This window comes from Diuraphis noxia, unplaced genomic scaffold (genome assembly GCF_037042655.1).
Source record: "Diuraphis noxia isolate RWA-SAM2 unplaced genomic scaffold, SU_Dnox_SAM2 contig0002, whole genome shotgun sequence".
Classification (NCBI taxonomy): Eukaryota; Metazoa; Arthropoda; class Insecta; order Hemiptera; family Aphididae; genus Diuraphis; species Diuraphis noxia.
In genome coordinates, this window is record NW_028301712.1 from 68,121,023 (window position 1) to 68,146,776 (window position 25,754).

The window sequence follows — 25,754 nt, forward strand, 5'->3', positions numbered from 1 at the left end:
CCTCTCGTCAATATACAATATATACATATTTCAGTTCATTGAAACATGCAATTAAATAAATCAAGTTGCATTTTTTTAACCTCAACACTAATACATACATATAGATTTATATCTGTGGTGTAAACTAATGGATTTCTTGTCTTGAAAATAAGCTCCTGCAGGAGCTTGCGCGTCAGAGAATTATCGACACAAAACTTATCACGATGTTATATTGTAACACAGCAACTATTATAATGTATTGTGATTTGTATTATGTAAAGGTATACATATTATGATGGTCGATAGGTATTGATGAAAATATTATATTAGGGACTATGATTTAATTAAAAATAAATTTTAATTATTACATAAACTAAAAACACATTTTAAAACACTTAACAACGAACAACTATTACGTATAAATGATATAATATATGAATTCAAGTATTTATATTTTATATTGTGTTGATTATGTTGTGGAAATGATTACAGATTGTATAAAACTGGATGGTGCACTTCCTATCCAAGCCATGAAGTTTTTACAAATATAAACAAATCAAAACCTTCCTCAAATCAATATTACTATTAATGGAGAAAATGTATTAATGATAAATTATTGATTATTAACTACGCACCTTATATACAGCACCCGTGCCAAATTCCTAATCTTTATCATAAATTTGAAATAATTACAACTATAATATTAATATGTTGTACGATAATTTATTCCTCATATGTTGTCTAACTACATTGAGGTGAGTTCGATTTAACACTAAATACATAAGTGCATAATTTAATTTTAAATTATCTGTGTTGTGATACTAATACTAGCACCATAATAACCAGAAAAAACAGTCGTTGAAAATTAAAAAAGCTGTTCAATTTGTTAAAAAAAAACAGGTGTATCATTGTGCAAAAGAAAAATATAAAATTCTTTTTGCCTGGCCACGGAAGTCGCTAACCGTTATATGCATTTTTGTAATCATATAGGTAATATAATTTTATCTTCTTTACAGTGTGTTTAAAAAACAGAAAATTGACTCTACTTGGAAAATCTGTCTCACTAGAAAAATAAAATAAAGGAACGGGAACAGATCGTTTCCGTGGGCCCCCTTTCGATTGGTAAATTACTTAGCTGTGTCCTTATCGACAAGCCAAGTTGTATTTAAAATCGTTAAAAACCCATGCCCGATTGTGTAGGAACTGTTTGAACTATAGTGCACTTTACCGTCACAGAGTCGTAAAGTTAAAACTGTAGTATTAAATGGTTTTTACACGCATTATTAAAAACAAGTGCGGTCAAAAGAAAATCCAAGAGAAATCGAACACTGTGACGCTAAATGATTTTCAGTGTAGAATAATCGAACCAAATATGCGCATAATAATGTATTACTGAGACGTAGGTGTTATCCAATTACGTTTAATCAACTCAACATAATACCTACGGTATTACGTGCATCAGTAAATAAAATTATTGCCTGTTACCCACATATTGCGATTCCCAGACCGTGTCTGTTTTAATATTTTTAATTTAACGCAGATTTATTTATGTATTTCTCGACTCGGGCCGTGTTTAAAATGCAGTTTGTTTGTGTACCCCGTGCCGCTCGCGCGTTGTAGTATTTTATTAGACCAGTCTATTTTATCGCCACGTGATCGTTAAACGAATTATAAAACGTTAACATGCACTATTACAGCTGTAACAGCTGATGAGCTGTATACGGAGTGAATAAAACATATTATTACGGGACAGATCATTAACTTACGTCTCGTATCGAATAATATTATTTTGGTGAAAACCGAGAGCGTGATGCCGCACCACCACCACCGCCGCCGCCGTAGTTACAGAATATGTTATCAAACTTTAACGACTCGTAGCATATAATTTTATCGCAAAGGCAATAGCTGCTTACTCGAGCTGTACAAAACGGACGAACAAAATAATGTTTGGAGCCACAAGCAAACGGATTTCCCAAACGGCATACGTGTTGTCACTTTTCTTGTTGATATACGCACTGTGACTGTGATTTTATTATTATTATTATTATTCATTCATCATATTATTTTTGAAAAATTCAAACATTTAATTTTAATTTTTTACTTATATGAATAAAACACACCCCTGTCACGAGCACGCAGAGTATATATTATCATGTAAATTTAATATACCAACACAAGACGTAAGTAATATTGATAACGTACAGTAATCAACAAAAGTCTAGAGGTTGGTCGAACTGTTCTAAAAGTTCGAAAAATCAAACCGATCACCTAAAGTTTGGTTCAAATTCGAAAGTCCAACCAAGTTGTAAAAAAACCTAATCGAACAGAAATTCTATAGTTGAACTTCAAAATAGTTCCAACTCAAAAAAAAAGTCAACACGTCAAACAAAAAATGTTCGCAGTGTTTATTGTTAAATATTTAATAATACATTTTTATTTTCTTCATTGTCTGTTTATTATATCCTATATTCTATGTACTCACATTCTATAGTTGTCGTTTATTTTTAATGCGGACAGTTGAATGTTCGTTGTAAATGTATTATTATTTATTTTTGTTTTAAATTTTAATATTATAAAAATAAAAATAAACACACGATACTTTCCGGGTATTGATTATTTATAGACTTACATAATTATTTTAATTATATAATCGAAGTTCGTAATACGCTGAACAATATTTAACCATAATATTGATTATTGTTATTTAATATTCAGAAATCGTTATTATATTTTATTAAATATCCCTTGTCCTACGCCTTACTCGTTAAACGTAGTATTTACTCGTAAATGTTCAAGTCTAAACAACAATCTTTAACATTCGTTTCGCTGACTCCATAGCTGTTTATGTGTTTTAGTGTTTGAAATTTTCCACATACGTGAGAATCGTATCAGTTTTATAATAAGAGAGTCTTGATGTTAGCTGCAAATTATTGATCTACGCTAAAAAAAATTGTTCGGACAAATGAGAAAATATATATAAGACACTCATATATTATATAAGCATATTATATTATGTTAAAAAATAAGAAAGTATCATCCAATAAATATTAAATACATATTTCCATTCTAACGAAAAAGTTATATTTTAAGTAATTATTTATCTATTATAAGAATCCGCGATCTTATGATTTGTTGCCTAATGTGGCCCATGACTATATGAATGTATTTTTCTATAGTTAATTAACAATTGCTTACTATAATATTAATAAATTGAAAAACATATAAATGATTCCAATTTTTTTTATTTTATCATGGTTGAGCCTTGTCTAATCTAAATTAATCAATACAGACTAGAAACAATGTAGATGCAGTTAGATATTTGTATTATTCTTGAATGCCACGATAGAAGGATTTATCAATTCAATAACTTACGATTCTTTTTTCTCAATTAATAAAAGTGTATCATGTTAGACAATATTATTGTACATCTATGATAAGAGCATATTGTTTCAACATAATAGTATGCAACAATATATGATATAGAGAGATGATAAAATCATATTATTATTTTGTCAGCACTTAAGCTTCTTTTAAAACGCTTTATTAATACTATTTCAATCTGTTTTATTATTTTTACCTTTAGTTTAATTTTTGTTTTGTTTTGTTTTTTTTACATAATTGCCATTTATCTATTTAATTTTTTTTTTTGGTGTTTGCTTACCACTTTATTGTTATATCTTTCTTAAAAATTGTGTTGTACTTTTGGACACCTTTAATAATTAATTAAACAAAATTTTATGCTACGTAAGTAATTATATTTATTAGGATTCGACTCAACAAATTTTAATGTATATCGAAATAAACTTTAAACTATCGTTTTCTTGTCACTGTAAATTAGCACATATTCTTATTGTGCCTCAGAGTACAGATTGTATATTTCTTATAAAAATAAAAAATAAAATAATATTATCGTTTACTGCCATTACAGTGAAAGATTGTATTAAACTATTTATACTTAAAGCATCATTATATAAAATATATTATTTTTCTGACCAATACGTTAGTTTTGTAAAATTTATTTCAGAGTAGTTTTTCTGAGATATCAAATCTGTACAGAAGTTGAATATTTTCATCGAATAATTTTTAGTTGAGATTCAATGTAATAAACTATAATTACACTACTATACAACATTAATATGTGTGCGTTTCAAATATTATAGTGGACAATAGACAACCATACCTGCCATAAATCCATTCATTTATTATACTATTAAATCAGTTTTTATTTTTAGTCCAAAAATATCGAAATACTGTTAAAAAGTTTGTTTTCAATATCAAACTATTTAATTTTTCCATTAAAAGCAAAGCGATAATTATTTATATTACATTATAATATGAAAGCAAATACATGTTTTCTATTACCAAATATGTAGTCAATAAAATTTTAAAATCAGTGCTGATTATGTTCACAATCGACTAAGGTATTTGAATTCTCTTTTTTTTTTTTTTGTATAAAATAATTATTTAATCACCAAACTTAAAAAAAGATTTAAAATATTAACAAACTAAATAAAGCATAATGAAAATGAGTATAAACCAAGTTAAAAATAAAAATAATACTAAATATTAATATTACAAATAGAAATATTAAACTAACTTAAATGTTAAAAATGTTAATAATAAAAAAAAATAATAACAATAATTAAACAAAGATAACGCTTAAGTATTTATAAGGAGTAAGTTTAAAAAGAGTTATTACGATAAATATTTTATGTATATAAAAATAATAACTGTGACCAAAAAATTAATGTAAGTAATCTCAATAACATTTATTCTACAAACGTAATTATAAAATAAATAATGATGATTTTAAGTACCTAGAGAAGTAAAGAGAAAAAATATAGATGTTTTCTATTATTTTATTGTTTTTTTTTTAGCAAGATTTCATATCAATAACTAATTTTCAATAGATTTATAGCACACAAACTTGTATTCTATAACGAATTGGACAAAAATGCATGTTTAAATATACATGAAATTATACATTTTTCCCCTAGGCCATTTGTTTTGATTAATACTGCTTCAACCTATGACTGATTTTGAACCATTTAAATTGTCATTTACGATAATTTGAGTAATTATACTTTCCAAACCCTATCAGTTCTATATACTTTTGTCAATGATCGTTTTAACTATAAAATATTAATAAAAAATAAGTAGTTGTATAATATATTATACCTATACGATGCTGACACTTTGATTACATTATGAAATTAACGATCAATATATTATAATCGTTTATTATTTATTTGACCTAGTTATTGTGGAACTCTGCTATAAATGGATCTAATCTAAATGTAGTTCATCAGTATATAATATTAAAAATGTGTATAAAATCATTTTTACATTATTATATGGGGGGAAAAAATCATCTTTTTCATTGTACTCACAGAGGCGGTAAAAGTTACGCATATATATATATCTATATATGTATATTTATATATAATATATATTACATAATATTATTCAAGTGGACTTTTTAACCAGCTGCTGCGAGGAGGGTTGGTGCTGCGTGACTGCATTTTGTTCGGGGGGCGACCGGCAGCAGCGAGAAACGATTTTGGCGTACACGACAGACCGATGGCTGTGCACGATGACCTAGATTTTTCCTCTGTATTTTGCACATCACATTTTCCCCGGGTCAACCGAGTATTATGCTCTTATCGCATATGCGTATAACCTCCCGTCGGCCTATATGATCGCACATAATATATACCATACATATAATTATATGTATTAAGAGCGTATATATATTATTTACGTGATGCTCATGTATAATTCGTATCAGTAATGGAGTATAACGGTAATAATAATAATATACTTACGCAGTACGCTTTTAGGGGAAAAATTGGGTGCGTACGACGTGGTATTATTATAATATTATAATATACGGATGGTAAAAATATAATGTATGCGTGTCACTAATTATTTATTCATTTTTTCCATCCACATTGTTCCGTTAATGAGCAATAATACATTTCCAATCTTTTACCGGCCATGAACTCGAACCCTGTTCTTAATTTCGCCGAGTTGACACACACACACACGCGCGCGCGCACACACACACACACACACACACACACACACACACACACACACACACACACACACACACACACACACACACACATAATATAATATAATTAACCTAAGTGTACCAGTGATTCAATACTGATCGCCATACACTGCATTCTACTACTACATCCCTTCCCGCACTTATACACACCCTCCTCACGCAGCTTCGATGACGTCCATCAATCAATTTGTGGCAGCGATAGTGATAGAGAAGGGTTGCCAGTGAACGGCGGCTATGCCGCGCCCAATCGGTGGAGGTGTGGCAGACCTACGCTGTCGTCGGGTGCTGCTATTTCTACGGGAGTTTTGACTTAATAACGCACATAATTCGCCGACTCGACACCTTCATTTCCGACCAATATTCTCCTTCAATATAACCCACAACTAATGATATTAAGGGGGTGTCAAAAAGCCTCCATCAGGGCTAAAAACGTGACGAAATAGCTTCTGCTGGTGGCAACAGCTAGTGGGAACTATAATTATATATATATATAATATATATTATATATATTTACAGAAACACGCTGAAAGAGGAAAAGAGGAGTAGTGGTTTCACATGCGTCAAAACGATGGATTTTTTCTTGATCATCTCCTATCTTTCATTATCTAAAAAATATATCGATGATTAATGACGTCTTTGTCTTAACGCCGTGACCAGAATTTAAATTCGAGTAACATAAAATTTTGCTATCTAAATACTCTTAATAATAATATTATCTACACTTTAAAAAAAATATATGTTTTCCCAGCGATGAACAACTAAGCAACATTATCAACTCATATCATATGTTTTTATTTTCGATAAAAGGCTTACAATATCCAAAAAAAAATTGACGATCATGATAAACGAAAACAATACCCCATGGGTAAGCTCTACATTTTAACAATTTCAAAACTATTCGTAACATAAGTAGCTCAAATCAACTGCCGTCGTCATTTAAAAATGATTAAAATTGTTTATGTTTCAAATGATCCTAACAAAAATCTACTGCATATATCATTTTTAAATACATGAATATACAAAATGAATCCAAATATTCTTTATAAATATATAAGTTTTTTTTTGCTATTAGGTTATAACTATTTATTATAATATTTTATAATGTTGTATACATACAACCAGTCACTATATCATTCTAATTTCTAACCTTTTCTGGTGTTTATGAACTATATTTTAAAAATGATCATCTCATTCAACGCTAATCCATTTTCGTCGTAATAAATCTTTAAAATAGCATGAACTTTATTTCTATAATAACATTTAGTAAACTTAAAATTAAATTAAGTTCACAACAAATCATTTCTGATTTCCATATGAATCGAGTAAAATATTTAATAATAAATTATGAAATTGATATTATATATTGTGCGACTTTCTGAAACTTGATTAATCAAGTAAAGCAGCATTAAACCCGTATTCCACTTTCTATGTTGTAGCGAAAATAATGGATAGAAATATTTACACGATAAATCACTATTTGAAACTAAGATAATATAAATTAAATCTAAGGACATTTTAACGTGAATGTACCATAAAATAAAATTAGGTTAAGTACCCACGGAATAAAGAAATCGTGTTATAAACGCATTGTCAATTTCAATCAGTTTTAAGTTAGAAGGTAGAAAAAAACTTCTTGAAGAAAACTCAATTTAAAAAATACCTCGTCCTAAGTAAAATTACTTTTTTCATTTCTTACACAACACATCGCATATGTCATGATATAATCGAAATTTACGAATTATATCTCCAATGATCGAATATCTTCAATTCTTCATATTATAAGAATATACAAACATTTGGTAAAAATCTGATTAATATATGCAGCTGTTAGTCTCTGAGCATGATAAAATATACAAACAGAATGTTTAAAAGTTGGCTTAATTGATATTGCATCTGACATAAAAATATTATTATCAACACTATTGTACTTTAAATAATCAAATATACCAAGTCCTTTTACATATTTTACAAATTTATGACTTTTGATGCATTGTATATAAACAATGTACAATATACATAAATTGCGTGTTAATAATTCTACAAAATAAAATAATAATATATAAACGACGTAGTTCATGAAAACTCCGAAAAAAAAAAATTAAAAATGTATTATTTGATGGATTTTTTTCCTCTGAAACAAAATTAGTAAATTATTATTATTTTTTAAACAATTTTTTGGATATTATCATTTAAGTAATTTTATTATTATTATAATTATTGTTATTATTATTATTATTATTGATGTACAATCTGCATCAGTTGATACAATAAGAATATATGTTATAACATAAAAGTAACAAATATGACACGTTAACATTATTTCGATGAAAAAAGATATCCATTGATGGCACTTCTTATATAGTTACTTGATCACTGTGATATTTCTAATTTTTTCTACTTTTTAATTCTTTATAGCAAATCACAGCACCGCTTGTATTTGAGTCGTTTTGGGATATTATAAGAATTTAAGTTATTTGCACAATGTAGTAAAGTTAGCTTAATTTAAATATAATATAATCTTATTTAAAAGATAACTACACAGTATTTCAATTACAACCATTCAATTTATATTTTTTTTTCGACGATTAAAGAATAGTTACATTGAGAAACTTGTTGGTTGCATGTGAGCGTTTACAACTCTTGAATTATCAGTAAAGACTATGAAAATAAGAAACACGCTTGCAGGCGCAAAATCAAGGGTGGGGAATTGAGGCTAAATTCCTTTCTGATATATTTTTTTAAGATACCCACATTATTTATTATTTATATAACTAAACAAACTATAGATACTTTATTCAATCACTAAAAGTTGTTAGCAGAAATGTTATTAATTTTGATATCTTCAATCTCTTATAAGTTCTTAGTCGTTCACAAATTATATTATCAATATGTATAATAATCTATATGGATGCCTTTTATTTTTTGTCGATCCCCTATTATTTCCATTCTTAGATATTTCGATGATCTATACTAGAATAATATAATTTATAAGTATCGTGAAATTTAATAGTTTCTTAAATATTTCTTTTATACTTAAATAATTACCTAATAATATTTTTATTTTTTTTAATTTAAATGTTATAACTTATATTATAACCTTATATATTTTAATAACAATCTTATGAATAAAGACTTAATCATGTTCATTGTCCAACAGAACGCATGGCAATACATCATTTTTATTATTATTTTACCTACCTAAATCTTTTATTTTGTATATTTTATATTAATTAAAGAAAAATGTTAAGGTTAAAGCGGTTAACAACAGTGATGGTGTTGAAATGCCTATACAGAGCGCCGGCTGATCGGAAACGTAACGGTGGAGAATTTAATTTTCATAATAACTTTGTCAAAACTACATAGCAACCACATCTTCGTGTCCATCGTGGTAAACTGAAATTTGCATTTTAGTGTTCTTTTAAATATATATTATTATCAACATTACATGTCATCGCGTCATGTAAATCAAATTCTTTTTCGGTACGATTACCATTTGCCACGGAAGTTAATAATAATAATAATTATTATTATTATTATTATACTGATTTTGCGTGTTACATAGAAGAAAGTTACTTAACAAATCATAAAATATGTAGTTGCGTTGCGTGTAAATATCGTATACAATAAGGTAATGACGTCAAATTACTTTTTAAGCAATCAGTTTTCAAATGCTTAAATGACGAAACAATAAATAAATATACATCTACTGAGAAATATTTTTAATCAATCATTTTTTTTTCATGCATGTATGAGTAGTGTAATAAATAGATTTACTCGCAAAAACTGTAAAAAGTTAGTTCAAATCAACCTGGCTCGTTTCACATTTTACATTTTTTTACATTTTTTAATACAGTTACTTGAATAACAAACAAAATGCTCGAACTTCCCATTACTCAAAAAATTAAGATGAAATAAAAAAAGCGAGTAAGTCATGGTTGTCGCTCTGCTGTAATACAGTAGGTTACAAGTGGGTTATTGTAATGGATGGAATTAAATTTGAATCCAATGATCTTATATCAATATATACGAAAAACGATTTTGAGCGGAGACGGTATATCTGCCTAGGACATATTATAGGTTATTAAAAATTTTCAAATGTAAGATTTAAAAAGAAATTTTTTATTAATTTCTAGCTTAAAATAATTTGCAAATTTTCGTGATTTTTACGTATGTTGTCAAAATTCAAAATTTGAATGTTTATAAAAAAAATTTCTTTCATTTTTCAACTGCTATTGTAACAATATGCTAGGAGCCTTGTGTTAAATTTTCAAGCTTTTCTACCCAACAAATAAATTTTTATCGATATTAATTTTAAAAAACCAATAATGATCGAAAATTGTATATGCCTATAAATATTTCAACTTATGTCGAAATATTTTAAAACTTGCATGGTGGATAGAATATACTTATATAAACATTCGGCAAAAATTTCATGTATCTATGGAAATTTGTTTTAAAGTTACATCAAAAACCCAAATTGAATTTGTGGAAAATTGATTGTACGTAAAAATTCCCGTTTTTTCCTTAATTTTTAGATTGTTTATCCTAATTATAAAGAAAAATATTGGGAATTTCTTACTTTTGACACCCCCCCCCCCCTAAAGTACCAACTAGATTCACATTCTGATCGAACGAGATACTGAAGTCGAAAATCGAAGCACTTATACTGCCCCAAAACATGATGACAGACACACAAAAACAAACACACACATAATGGTAAAATCAATATATTCCTCGCTCCGCTCAGAATCTAAAATTATTCTAATCATTAATCGATTATTAATGAATCAAAATACAATTATCAAACGCGTCATTTTCTATGTTTATGTAGATTAGTTTGAGTGATGTAGTAAGATAATAAGAGATTGATTAGATTTTTTTTAACGAATTTGTATCATTGCCAGGTAATCGATATGGTCAAATAGAATGTGAATTATTTCCACTTGTGTTTTACGGTAAATAATAATCGAAATGTCAGTGGAAATGTTTTTAAGTATAATTGATCGTTTTCAAACTATCATATTTTTTAATCAATTAATGAAACTTCTTATTTTTGAATATTATTTGTACTTTTTGTTTTTACTAAACCCAACCCATGATGACACAAGTAAAACACTAAAAACAATATTTTGTCAAAAGATTAAACTAATCGAAAATTAATTTTTCTTTAACTTCTGTATTATTATAAAGAAACAATGAATCGAAAACTATAAAATTAGAGTGATTAAGTAGGTAAAATAAATTTATTAATATCAAACAAATTCCGTAGCTACGTGCAGTATAATTAAATGTACCTACTTTTTCCTAATAAACTAAAAAGAAAGGAATTTATTGAGGTTTATTTCGTTTACACCGGTAAACCTCTAAGGGTCGATAAACGGCTTTCCATTTAACATTGGTCCCTCACAGACAATTCAAATCAATTACGTGATTTTGTTACACTCCAACATCTGTGCCTCAAGCCTTCATCTCGTCAACAGTTCTATGTTAAAGTATATCGTTCTATGTATGTGTGTGTGTGTATATATATAATAGGTGTTTATGTGATTTCTCACCCTTCTAAACTATAAATGTCGTTTTTCGGTAATAAAAATAGTATACTAAGTCTATTTATTACTATTTAATTTTTATGTTTTCATTCCTTCGTAGTAAATGTCACGAGACGTTAAATAAAAAAATGAAATAAAAACTGTATCAAAAGGTCTTTAACTAATTAAGGTGACATCTCTATATTACAATAATAAATATCTTTATATTATATTAAAAATCAAAAAAAAAATAAAATACTTCATGAAATATTTTTTATGACTCTTAAAATATATCATGGATGACATAAATAGAATAAAATTAAAAAGTAAAAACGAAACAATTATTCTTATAATCGATACAATTATTCAATCCAATAAAACAAAAGTGCCATAATACACAAATCATAAGCATATTATACAGATAATAACTATGTGAAAGTATTGATATAGAAAATGTTCATACGATTTTTACAATATTATTATGAAATACGAATGTCAATCAGTTGACATTCTCTGATTATTAAGCTAATAGTAATCGTATAATATATTTTTCTCGCACATATCCATTGTACAATGTTAAAAAGTCATATTATTTAATTATATAACAGCAAAATAGTTTTCACATAGTTTGAAACGGTTTTCATCAGTTAATAATACATTTTTCAGAGTTTAATTCAAGAAATAAATTGCGCAAATAAGTGGGTGGAATAATCTATACCAAATATGATTAAAATGAATAAAGTAAAAATCAATAACCCAACTTTTTCGTTTAGGTCATTAAATAAATTCGAAGAAGTTATATTATCACCTGAAAAAGTTCTTATCAAGAGCTCTTTATTATTTCATACCACGTCTTTGTATCGGCCAAACTTTTCAGCTTTTTGTAGAATGCAAAAACAAAAAGGAACAAACAATTAAATGCATATATTTTTTTAAATACTAAACAGTTATTATAGTCATATCCAAAGCCTGTCTATCATATTGGTTAAATGGCTCGAAAAATCCATTAAAACTTATTTAAAAGATAAAAAAACCTATCATAGTTTTGGAATTAAACTAAAATTTTATCGACCCAGACCCCGCAGTAAATGGGTGAAAGTTTTATAATTAATTTGTCTTCAGATATTTTATCACGCTTGTATTACAAGTGTACATTTCTAAGTATACGTAAATAAAGTATACGTTACATGCACGTAAATATCATAACGGCAACTTTTTCTTTTCTACTGCAAAACACGCCATCTTAAAAGTTAAGAACATTACAAGGAATATTTGTGCATTTTCTTTTTTAAACGTTAACAACATACTATTTTAAATTATCTACGATTAATTTACAGTTGTTATTAAAACTTAAAAATGTTTTATATTTTCTAATATATTGCCAGTAGTTCCAGGATAAAAAAATCATCTAACTTGTATATATACTTTATTGTATAATATATTATAATCGTCAATCAATTTCGAGTTTTTTATTATTTATCCCGTCGATAAACGGAACGTTGCTCTTGTTACGATGAAAAAAATGGTTGTAAAACTTTTTATATACATTTATAATAATATATATATATATAATATTTAGACCAATGCTCTGCACATCGATACTTCCATTTATAACATTTGCCTTGCGGTGAGTGGTTGACCCATATCCTCTAATACATTATTCTAATATACGGCCATTTCGTCAGAAAAACGACATAAATCACACTGAGGCTTTATCCTGTGGTATAATATCTGAGGGAAAAACGTAATAATATACACTCCCCAGATATGTTTATGGTTTACCAGACATATACGACTGTCCGAGTTTCAAAATTTTTCCCATTTCGCATGGTCACCACTTGACCATCAAACTATATGTAGGTATAACCGATAGGTACTATGACAATACTAATAATGTACATACATCTTGGGGAAATAATTTGGGGCTATCGAATTTTTTCGGACCAGATTCGTTGGCGAAGGTCCAAATATGCTCTCGTACGCAATCGATAGAGCGTCTTCAACCAAAATGTTTCCCCAGATACAGGGCCTGGCCATTAACGAACGAAATGTAGCAATTTCGAGGTTAGAACGAAAATAAAAATCTTGATCGTCGTCTTTTAAAAAGTGTTATCTGTATGAGAATATTAAATATCAGATGTGTTTTTATACATTAATATTATAAACATTTTAAATAATTAAAATAAATAAGTAAATAATAATGTTTGTGGTTTCTTGAGTAGGATTTAACAAATCCAGCATATCGACCATGAAAATATTATATGGATCAATAGCAATCATAAGAGTTCTATACATAAATGGTAGCATGTATTAAGTAAAACAAACCTATTTTTTATTTTTTTTTAAATTTAAAATCGTTTTAATTCCCTTTAGATAGTGAACTAATGTAAGTAAGTTTAAAATGGCGAACAATTGTCATGTTCACCGGGTTGCGTGGTTATACTTAGTATTATAAAATATACAAATGCACGAAATCAATATATTTTTTGGTAAGACGTTTCATTGCACTAACCACTGAGTGTTGAGATAGAATCTCGTTCCATCAACTGCAAGGGTCAAGTGGAGTGTAAAATTCAGATCTTGATCGGGTGCATACACCACCACTTACATGTCTTACATAATATAAATGGACAAAGCATGTTTGCTTATCTAGTTCAAAAATAATATTTAAAACAGAAAAATAATAGTTTTTATAAAAATGTTAATTTATAATACTTATGTAGGAGATTTAATTAGCTATATTTTTAGTTTTTATTATTTGTTTAGATCATCAAGTATTATTGCACACATTGTTAGTGTTTATTAAGACATAAACGCCGGACATATTTTAATATGTCTGATAAATGTTTTTCTATCAAAGTGTATTCTACTAATATTTTATTCTACTAATAAGCAATGTTATAACATAACATACTATTTAACTAAAACTTCGTGGTCTTGTCTTCGGGTCGCAAATTTACACTAATTCACATACATTTTTCCGATGTGGTTTTAATAATATGATAAGCTGCATATTATCTAATTTAAGTGATCTATATTATATTTTAACAAAAATAAGACAAAATGATGATATTGCTAAAAAAATGAATACTATCGTATGTTGTGCCAATATTTTATCAAAGTTTTTCTCAGATTTCCCAAATATATAATATAATATAGCTACTCATGTCTTAATACATATTATGTAAATACAACCAATTCTAAGTAAACGCTGTAGAGGCGTATTAAAGACTGTTTCTATACACAAACCTATGAATACTATAAGAAACTAATGTATTTATACGTCCAAACCATTACGAGACGACGCCCATTGCGTTATCCCCCATAAACAAGCTACTAGTTTCTGCGGCCCAGAGGTGATATTTTGGAAGTGCAGTCAAGACTCGCTTAACCAAATTTCTTTCGCACTTAAAATCATTATATTAAACGTATTCTCGGACGTTAAAAAAATTTGGTTGACTATAAATCGTTAATCGTAATTCATTTTTTGAATTAGATTTCACAGGCTGTGGCCCGGAGAAAACTGGTCACTGCCGACTAAGTTTCTTAGGTTTCAACAGAATATAGAAGAACATACCTACTCGCCAACAGCACAGTGATGAGAAAACGTTTTCATCAAAAATCATATTTTTAAACAGACGTTGAGTTAACGAATGGTCACGAGACGGATGCCGAAAAAAATTAATAGATGATCGTCACGACTGTCGCTTAAGACTTGATAACCAAAAGTAAATATCGTGGTTACCCACTCATTGCGAGTAAATCATAAACAAATAAACCGCTGTTTCTGGTGACTGGAACAACGCGGGTTTATAGAACATAACAAAAAAAAAATAATAATATATTTATCGTTAAAATCCTACGGGATACTAACTAGCACGGTACGTCTATACGATGGTGATCACAGCTGAGTAGTGCGCCGACCATATTTTTTACGGTAAGTACCACTTACGAGTAACCACGCTATTTTCCGTCGGTATAAGATAAATAAAAAAAAAGGTCGTTGCAGACTTATCCAGATAATTTTCTAGTTTTTGTGGTACAGAAGAAATACGTTTCGTGTTCTCTTCTCAATGGGATGGCTTAGAATTTATTAAACATGCATACTGTTTTAATATTATGATATAGGTAGATTTTGAAAATCAGAAAAAAAAACTTGATAAAATAATCTAGTTTTTGGCAATCTATGTTGTCGGGGATGTTGGGCAACGATTGTGGCGTAATTACACTTAAGTGTATCCGTCTCTTTACGAAATAAATAATTAATAAAACAAACAGTTATATTTAATCACTCATAATACTTATGTAATGTGATTAAGTGTTTAAGTACTACTTATCAGCTATATATATATATATATAATATATATATATATATGTATATTAGGAATATACTTAAAACTATAAGCTAAGTAAACAACAAAAATTCAGGGCAATAACTCACAAGTATTGATAATTAAAAATCCTGAAATAATATAATATATATATATATCATCCATAGACCTATAATAGGTCTATGATATCATCCTTGTTCAAGTAATATGATGATGTTATAAACCACTAATGCTAGAAACATTACAATTTCAGTTCCTTCTCATAATTATTATAAGTATTAGAAATTTACCATAAATGTATGGCTATTATTAAATTAATCTATATATGTGTCCCTAAAATCGATCTAATTAGTTAGTCAATTTGTTTTCTAAATGTTCAAAATAGATGCTGCTTTCACATAATATCAGAATTTAAAATCCATACATAAATAAAAAATGGCATTTTGTTACAGGTACAGTCTTGTTAGAAATTAGAAATTTAAGAAGCATTTTAATTTTCAAATTTAAAATACATATTATTTTGTAGTCAAAAAAAATTTTAACACTGTATATCATTTAAGCAACGCCTTTTGAATTTATTATTTCCTTGTGTTATTTATTTTTTGTGTGAAAAATAATAAACAGCTTATAATTTAGATATTACATTTCAATATCTTAATAATTATTGTTTGTGAATAAAAAAGCAAAAGGCATCTGTGAAATTTACCCGTCTCCCAAAAGTTTCAATATAGATGTAGGTATATTGTTAGCCTGGATAAAACTTTTTTCCTAACAGATTTTTTTGCGTAACGCTTTGTTTATCACCATAGAAACACAAATCAATAAAAATATATATATTATATTAAAAACCAATCTATAATAAGTCTTTATTCATTAAATTGCTAACAAAATGTAGCATGCTAAATTTTTTGACATAAATTTGTTTTGCGCTGTATTCACGATAAAATAACCGATTTTTCTTAATATTTTTGCTGTAACGATTACTTATTAACAAAAACATATTAATGTTTCATATACTGTCTTCTTAAGGTAGAAATATCTGGTAGCATGCAACATTTTGTTTTATATTTTTCACTCAATTCTAAAAAATCTCGATATTAAAAAAAATTTCAAAATATCAATGAAGCAATTTGTAAACATAAATAATATTTTTTTGTAAAATATGAAGTACCTAATTAGAAGTTTATAAGTAGTTACGGCCGTTGGGAAACCATTAAACCGATACCATAGATATAAGGTAACCAACCTACCTTTTTTCAAGTATTGGGTGTAATTTTTACGATCAAATAATAAAGAATATTGGAATGCTTGAAAATATATTATAATATGCGTGTGTTTTGGGTAAGTATCTTTTTCTTTTTTTTTTTTTAATAAAAATTACCCACCCGTGCTCTTCATATTCAAAATTTATATTTATTCAATTACACACACATACACTCAACTTTACAACATCCGAACGACTTACCTTGCACGAATCGCACGACTTGGCGGAGTACTTCTGTTTGCAGTCGTACCTGGCCAACACCTCGTTGAACTGGCATGACATGGCAGCCGCGATATCGTCCATGTCAAGCGCCTTGTTCACCTGGTCGACACACGAATCCTTGTCCACGTACGGCTGCTGTACTACCGACTCGACGGTGTGGTGGCAGCAATGCCGGAGCCGGTACCGAGACAGTCGGCCGGGCCGGCGGTATGCGGCCGGGTCGTCCGGGCACATGGCCGGTATGAGCTGCCGACGGGCGTATTCAAGGCACTGATGATTACTACTACTATTATTATTATTATTATCGTTATTATAACTATTAATATTATTACTATCGTTATCGTTATTATTATTGTAATCGTAATTAACATTATTATATTTTTTATCATTATTATTATAATTATTATTATCGTTATCGTTATCGGGACGTTGGGCGCACGGGATGGCCGCGGGACACCGCGGCGGGCCCGGGCCCTCGCTTATCTGTCCGGTGCACGCCGGCTCCCGGAGCGACACGCGCACCAATTCGCAGGCCGCGGTGCCGGCCGTCGCGTTGTCCGCGGCCGGCGGCGGCAACGACGACGGTGGTGGCTTTGACGACGACGGGGACGGGGACGAGGACTGCGGCCCGGTCCGGTGCATAGCAGCGACCACGGTGACCGTGGCCGTGGCGGCCGTGACGGTGGCCGTAGCGGCGTACGCCGCGGTGGACGTTGGCGAGGCGCCGGTTGCGGTCATGACCAGCGCTGCGAGCACCATCGGCCAAATGACGACGAGACGGATGAGACCGCCGCCGGTGCTGGCAGCGCGCATTGTACCGCCCGAACCGGCGCCACCACTCTATCACAACCGATCCGGCCGTTTCGCCGCGGAATCTGCATTTTTCCTCCTTGTACCTGAAACATACGAAGAAACGTTTCAATATTGCGAAATGTTAAAAAAAAAATATTATTGTTACGATATTCGCCCATTGATCGCGACTCGCGAGGAGGGCCCAAGTACGGAACACATTATTAATATTATTAATTTTTACAACGTTTATAAAATTATAATACATAATATAAATAAGATACATTAAAATGTGAAAAATTAATGACATAAAATACATGACCAAAAATAGGTAGTTAAATATTAACGAGTTAAAAGGTTTAATTAAACTAGAAAATTATTTGTTTTTTAAATTTTTAGCCTGACAATTTAACTACTAATAAAAGTGACGGTTGAAATAATTTAGGATTTTCGATGTTTTTAAAAATAATCTATCAAGTTAAAATTATTAAATTACAGTTTACTCTATTGTAAATAATTAATATAATCTAATTATTGTATAAATATATTAACTAATTATACGATATAATTGTTGTTATGTCTTGAAAAAAATGGTGAGTATATAACATAGACAACCCCATAACCCTGAACCCACAAGCACAAGATAATCTTTTTGTGATCTAAATAGGTACTAATTTTAAAAATAGATTCACTTATTTTAAATCTAGTTAATTTGATATTTTTTTTTTAATTTTAACTTTAAACTTATCGAGTTAAATGTATAGGTTTTAACTATTAAATCCCAACTTAACGATTTTACGTTAATTTAACTTGAGTTAATTATTTTAGTTTACTCATCCATCCTTGTAGCCTACAGGTATATACTATAGTATTATACTATAATATGCCACAGTGAATAAAAACAATAGTCTATTTATAATGATAAATATTGCAGGCTAGTAAAAATAATATTATATTGAAATAAAATATACGTATCAACACGTATAAATTATAATTAAAAATATCAGTAATGAATGAGTTTGAAAAAATTTACTCAAGAGGTATGTTATAGCTATACAAGTCTTTTGTATCAAATAAATAAAAATGATTTAGCGTACTACATCGGGAGATACAATCAATGGGATTATTAGAACCATATATATTATGGACTACGATGCATTGCATAAATTGAAAATGTAGGACAAGAGCTTGATTGGTATTGATGTGTCATTATAAAGTATTATAAAAATAATAATATTTAATAATTGAACTACATCATAACGGAATTCGATCAGTAGCGTATTCAATGGAGCAAATATGTAGATATTCACAAACTCTGCCCCTCGCAATTTATTTTTTTAACTCTGTCAAAAGTGGGATAAAATATATCGTCTACAATTGTGTATGATATTAATAATCTTCGTGTATATTGTTTTCTAAAATTTAAGTAATTGAACATTATGAATTTTATTTAAGCTATTTATACTCACAATTTTTATGTTGAAATGTATAGACAGGTGCGTAATTAATTCGTAGTTACTTGTTATTTGATTATAATTGAGGTAATTTAACTTAAATAATTTATTAAAAAAATAGAAATATTGTCTCTACATCTAAGTAATTATTTTATTGGTCTCTTTTTATAATGTGTACGGACTTTTTCCTTTTTCCTTAATCCACCATTGAGCGAACATACGCGTCTTGTATAGGAATGTATAAAAATGGTAATCGTGTGAATTCAGTGGTCGATAGCTGTTTAGCGAAATGTGTTTATGTGTTCCCAACCTTTTATTCTAACGAAATTTTGTTTTTACCTTCGGATAATTTCCTAAGCCACGACTGTTTCAGTAACAATATCAAACATATACGAGATACTTGAATGTTTTACAAGCGATATCTTAACCAGCCCAAAATTATAATATAGACGTGTACAGTATCTTGAAACACCGTGTGCTATGAGGTACCTACACTAAAAACAATTAAAAATAATGACTTAAATTACTAATATGAAATAAATATAAGCAAGAGAACACTAATCGATTGTACGCAATAATAAATTTATGTGTTAGGTATCTAATTAGAATGAAAAAAAAAACTAGTTAAAGTAAATCTTGGTTTACTTGAGCAATTCATACTTATTTCAATCATGGCTCATTATGACTGCTCGTTTGTGAGATTTGAGTTTGATAATATATGTAGATTTTTTACTAGTGAATACATAAAAACGTCAACTTTTATAAAAACCATTCACTAAAATTGTCACAAAAATGGAAAGAATATCATTATAGAAAGGTTAGGTTGAAAATAATATCGAAACCTTCAGAAAATAATAATTTGAATGACGAATTTCATTGTTGTGTCCTTAACACATATTAAATGTTAAATAATTGAAATAAGTGAGAAATTATTTCTTACTGAAATAACCATACGAAAAAATTGATAAAATGCCACACACATCATTCTAAGAAACTTAAATAAAGAAAAGATCACATGATCTGACCTATTTTCATATCTGCCATAAATGCATATTGCAGGTTCAAAATAAAAAATACAAAAAAGTTTCTTCGTCCTTTCTTTTTATGAATTATCAGACTTAAAATTTATCAGGCTTATGACCAGCACTCTTTACTATAACAAGAAAGAAGCCGTTGGCTCGTTAAAGGATTTGCATTTTTCATAAGATTACGTGCATACGAGTTTTTTGTCTATAGTGTCATAAAACGGAATATCGAATCCTCATTTATAACCGTTTAAAGCTTAATACAATTTATTTTTAATAACAATACTTTTTTGATGTAAAAAAAAACAACCTCAAATGATTTTCAAAAATAATAAAAACATTTAAACATATGTAACGTTTCAACTATAATTACAATACGTTCACTGTTAAAACGGTTACCAAATTTAATTTTTCTAAAACCGCTTGCCTACCTAATCATGTTACAATATTGATTGTATATATAATAGAATGTTCCAGGATTGAACATATTAATTGATAAACGATTACTATAATGTCTACAACCGATAAAACACGCGTATCTACCAATAATATTCTTAAACCTTTAAATTGTATATTTGTAAGTAAAAGGTTTCAAAAATAAATTTAATCTGCATAAACATCTTATTTTGAATATATCAATGTTTGATATACCTAAGTGAGTATTTTTATACACATGGATCAGGTATACTAGGGTCATATTTAGTATTATCACAAGCAAACATTTTGTTTTTTCAGTATAACTTATGAGGTACTTGACAAAAACGCTTCTAAAACCTTTCCCCGTAAAACCGAAATCCTTATTCGAATTTAAAACAAAGGATCACCGAATGACATGTCTAAACACGACCCGTTTAATACGCATTTGGCGACGTGCGCAAAACCTGAATCAACCGTCAGCTTATACCTTTCAGGATCTTTATCCCATTCAAGGATCAAAAAATAGTGGTCGACAAGTTCAGTCTCCGATTGCAATCTCGGATTGATTGCTTCCGGATCTTTAAAAGCCATTTTTCAAATGGTTCAGCGTCAAAAATGTGTAGTATTCTATCCAGTCATAGAAAAATTGATTATAATACCAATTATTCGAATTTGTAAAAAATCAAAAGTTAAAACAATATATGTACGACAACTAAAAAAAATTAAAATTCCATATCATTCATAACGGTTTCACATTTTCACAAACCTGTAACTAGTTAGATAGGTATTATAACATGTTGAATATTAAAATAAGGTAGTTATAGCTCACAGTTGTTTTATTTGTTTTTGTTTTAATTGAAATACTTTAATATATGCGATTTCCAGCTAATATGTAAACATGTTATCAAACGATTACAATTTATAAGAATTCATGAGAGGTGGGAAATACTGGAAAATATACCTACAGAAATGGTAGCTATCAAAATAAGTATGAAAGTGCATATCGTGTAGGTCCTTGAGAAAAAGTGACTATTTGTGCGTTGAAAGTTTGTTTTTGATAAGCAATCGCAATCCTCTTTGTGACTATAGAAATTATTGGCTTTAAATTTTACATTTGTAGGCGGGAACAATAAGAAAAAATAATTATTATTAAAAAAAAAATGATCCACTGATAATCCTTTGATAATCCTTTTTAAAAAAAGAGTTACTTTAATACTTTATGCGTTAATTATTTTAAAATAATCCAAAAATACTATAATAATTTAAGTAAGAAAAAATGATTTTTAAATGTATGCATATTGCAATCTCGTGCTATTGTCATAAAAAAAAATATGCAGTATTATCAAATTGAAAAATTGAAAAATAAACGGTGTCGCCAGCTTATCGATTCGTATAGTGCTTGAAACGGTATTAACACGTCATACTTTTGTAACTGTCAGTTTGATTAATTTTTTTTTCTGTGTCACCGCTCTGTATCATACACAAAATGGATAACACATAAGACTATATATGCATTTCACTACAGATAATAATACTAATAATAATGTTTACTAGTCATTAAACGTCTAGTGTATTTAATACAAAATATATTGACACGCATCGCAGCGTTCAATAGAATATTATTACACGAAACACGTCATGTAATATTCTGAAAAAATAGCACAATAATAATATTATGTTTATTTTAATAGGTACCTATATTATACACCCACGTATCATGTTAGTATATTTTCGTAAAATATAATAATGCGACTATATTGTACGTGTATATTATAGTAAGTATATATTTGTAACGACTGGAAGTAATAATAATATCGCTTATAAAGCCGTTGGTAGTCCGACACCAATTTCCGCGAAAATATACGTATAATACCAACGTATCGTATTACATAGTCCTGTGTTATACGTATACGTATCACATAAAATAATAATTTAATAAACGAACGCGTTAACTAATCATAAAATATTTTCCAATAGGTAATATTATATTATCGTGCCGTGTGCTGCTATTATGTTTGAACGTTCAACGTTCAAACCAAACTGGGGGTGGAGGATGTCAAGGCCAAGACAATTTATACAAAAATATTCACTGTATGTAGGAGGTAGTCGGCCAAGTGTACATATTTGTAAAGTCTCTATAATACAATAATGATAGTCAGTGCCACGTCATCCAGCAAAGGTATACACTACACCCGCACACTCACATACATAATATTGTAATAACAGTAATAACATTATTATCGTGTTTAACTATTCGACGGGTGGTTCGTTTTCATCGGCAAGTGTAACCCGCCGTCTTTATACGTGGTACCCTCCAATATCGCATTACGGATTACTTCGGTGTTAGGTGGGTGAGACGGATGGATGGTGGGTAGGTGAAAGAGCCGGCGGAGGATCGCGAGAGTCGTAGCGTTTCCGAGAGAATTACTGAAAACAATTTCTGAACAGTACCCAGAGGTTCGTCGAGGAAGTGTGCGTATTATATTATTATTGTTGTCTAAACATAATAATAATATGTACTTATAATACATAGATAGAAAAATAGTATAATAATTTATTATATTCGACGAGCATACTCTCGCTCGTTACGCACGTCGTGAACATCCATCTCATATTTTGAAATTAACATTGTCAGCGATATTATATTATTATTTCCTCCCACGATATAAGATCAAAATATTATTTTGAACATCGTACGTAACAATACGCGTCCGAATTTCTTCACTGTACGTTTTCCTTTACGTCATATTATAATATCGTTGGGACTTGACATGGGTACTTACACGCACAGATGACTATAAATTAAACTGTTGCGGATCGCGTGTAAAAAATTGTCAACAAAAAATAAGCGCTCGTAACGTCAACGACAATATATTATGGTTACGGCGTAAAGCTGGTATAAAGCAGTGGTAGGTATATAAAAAATAAATATTTATTATTATCATAACGACGCATTACACTACAACAGTACGTACCTACTACCTACATACTTTATAATAATAATATATAAATACGGTTACGAGTGATAATGGCGTGCACGGTTGCAGATTTCCTCTGGCCGTTTTATTGTCTTATCGATTTTATTCGCAGCCGCGGGGACGACGGCGTGAAGAAGAGGCGGCAGACGAACGCGATAACCGTAAAATAAAAATATTATTATCTTCGGATTGTCAGAGTCATCATTCGCGTATCGTTAGGTACCTGAGTATATAATGTTATGCGAATTTAACACATTTTGTATACCAACTGTGAAAGCACTTATTAATGATAAACACCGCGTGACGGCCGGACGATTACCGTAACGCGGTTTCCGGTAGACTACGTAACAACACTACGGTCGGGGTACGCCCGGTCGACCGGCGGGGACGATGGGGTGAAAAGAGACGAATAAGTTTAACGAATAACGACGTTTCGAAACGATTTTCGATGGGTAAACTATTTTCTACAGTTATCACGAGCTTACGGCAGAAGGATAAGAACCGAAAGAGTAGAAAAAACGTTTCTGGTTTCGCGTGTAGCAATAGTGTGCAATGGACGAACAGCACAAATTGAAGTAATTATTAGTTGGAGAATATGTTTTGCAATAACTCAACGATGATTTACATAATCACATCAGTGTTATATAATTATCATATATGACGTATTACAAAATTAGGCAACATATAAAATTGCAATATACTTAACATAAATGTATATTATGTTTGATTTGTTTACATTTTTCACCATCTTTAAAACCGTTAAATTATAATAATAGCAAAATTGAGTTGAAAAAAATTCGTTCAATAAGAAGCAATTTTAGGCACAATACTTTGAACCCGGGGGGGGGGGGGGCAGATAAAAAGAGTTTCCCATTTCTATACCACTTCGAGTAGACGCTCGTAGGTAGTTATAGGTATATATCGTTGTTGTAGAACAAAAAATAAATAAAATATTTCACAAAAAAATATTTAAAAATATCGTAATCATTACTTGACGGATGAGTCGGTAGCGCGTAGTGGTGGCGGTGGCGATGGTGATGGTAATGTTGTACAACAGCTGCAACTGCCTGAGGAAACGACGATTTGACGACTTTGGTGATGCGTTGTAGCGTCGTGTCGACGCCAGAGATCATGTCGCGTCGCCGGGCTGGTGACCCGCACAATCGACCATAACAACACAATAAGGCCCGCGACGGCGGCGGTCCGCTGGCCGCACACGACGACGACGTTGCCGTAAAACGGTGCGGGCTACGCGGCGGCCCATAATATCAGTGTAGATGGTGGCGTAACGCGGCTGACCACCGAGTCGTTGTCGCCGCCACCGCCGTAGTGGTAATAACAGTCGTTGCAACAACGGTAAACGCAATTATGGTTTTGGTATCAGTAGTATTGGTAGTGGCGACAGTATGATTGGTAGTATCACCAGAAGTATTATTATTATTAATAGTAGTAGTAGTATTAGAATTAGTAATAATGGTAGGAGTAAAAATATTATCGGTAGTCGTAGTGGTGTCGGCAATAATAATGTCGGATGAGGTAGCAGTCGATTCGGCAGCAGCAACGGTAGTAGTACAGAACGCAGCGACGGTAACAGCGGCAGCGGCGGCAGCAACGGCGGCACGAGTAATAGTGAAGCCGGCGGAGGCAGCGGCGGCGGCGGTAGCGTTAGTAGCGGTGGCGTTAGTAGACAT

The 25,754-nt window shown here is 30.0% G+C and overlaps 1 protein-coding gene across 1 annotated transcript in view; it reads right to left on the minus strand.

The window, feature by feature from the left end:
• LOC107162532 (calcium-permeable channel component Mid1) overlaps positions 1-25,194 on the minus strand; it is a 45,955-nt gene extending 20,761 nt beyond the window's left edge. Inside the window, exons 1-2 of the mRNA XM_015509484.2 lie at positions 25,055-25,194; positions 17,380-18,296 (exon numbers count right to left, since the gene is read on the minus strand). Coding sequence (XP_015364970.2) covers positions 17,380-18,213 — 834 coding nt within the window. The 5' untranslated portion in view covers positions 18,214-18,296; positions 25,055-25,194. The remainder of the gene's footprint in view (positions 1-17,379; positions 18,297-25,054) is intronic.
• Positions 25,195-25,754: the final 560 nt, after the last annotated feature.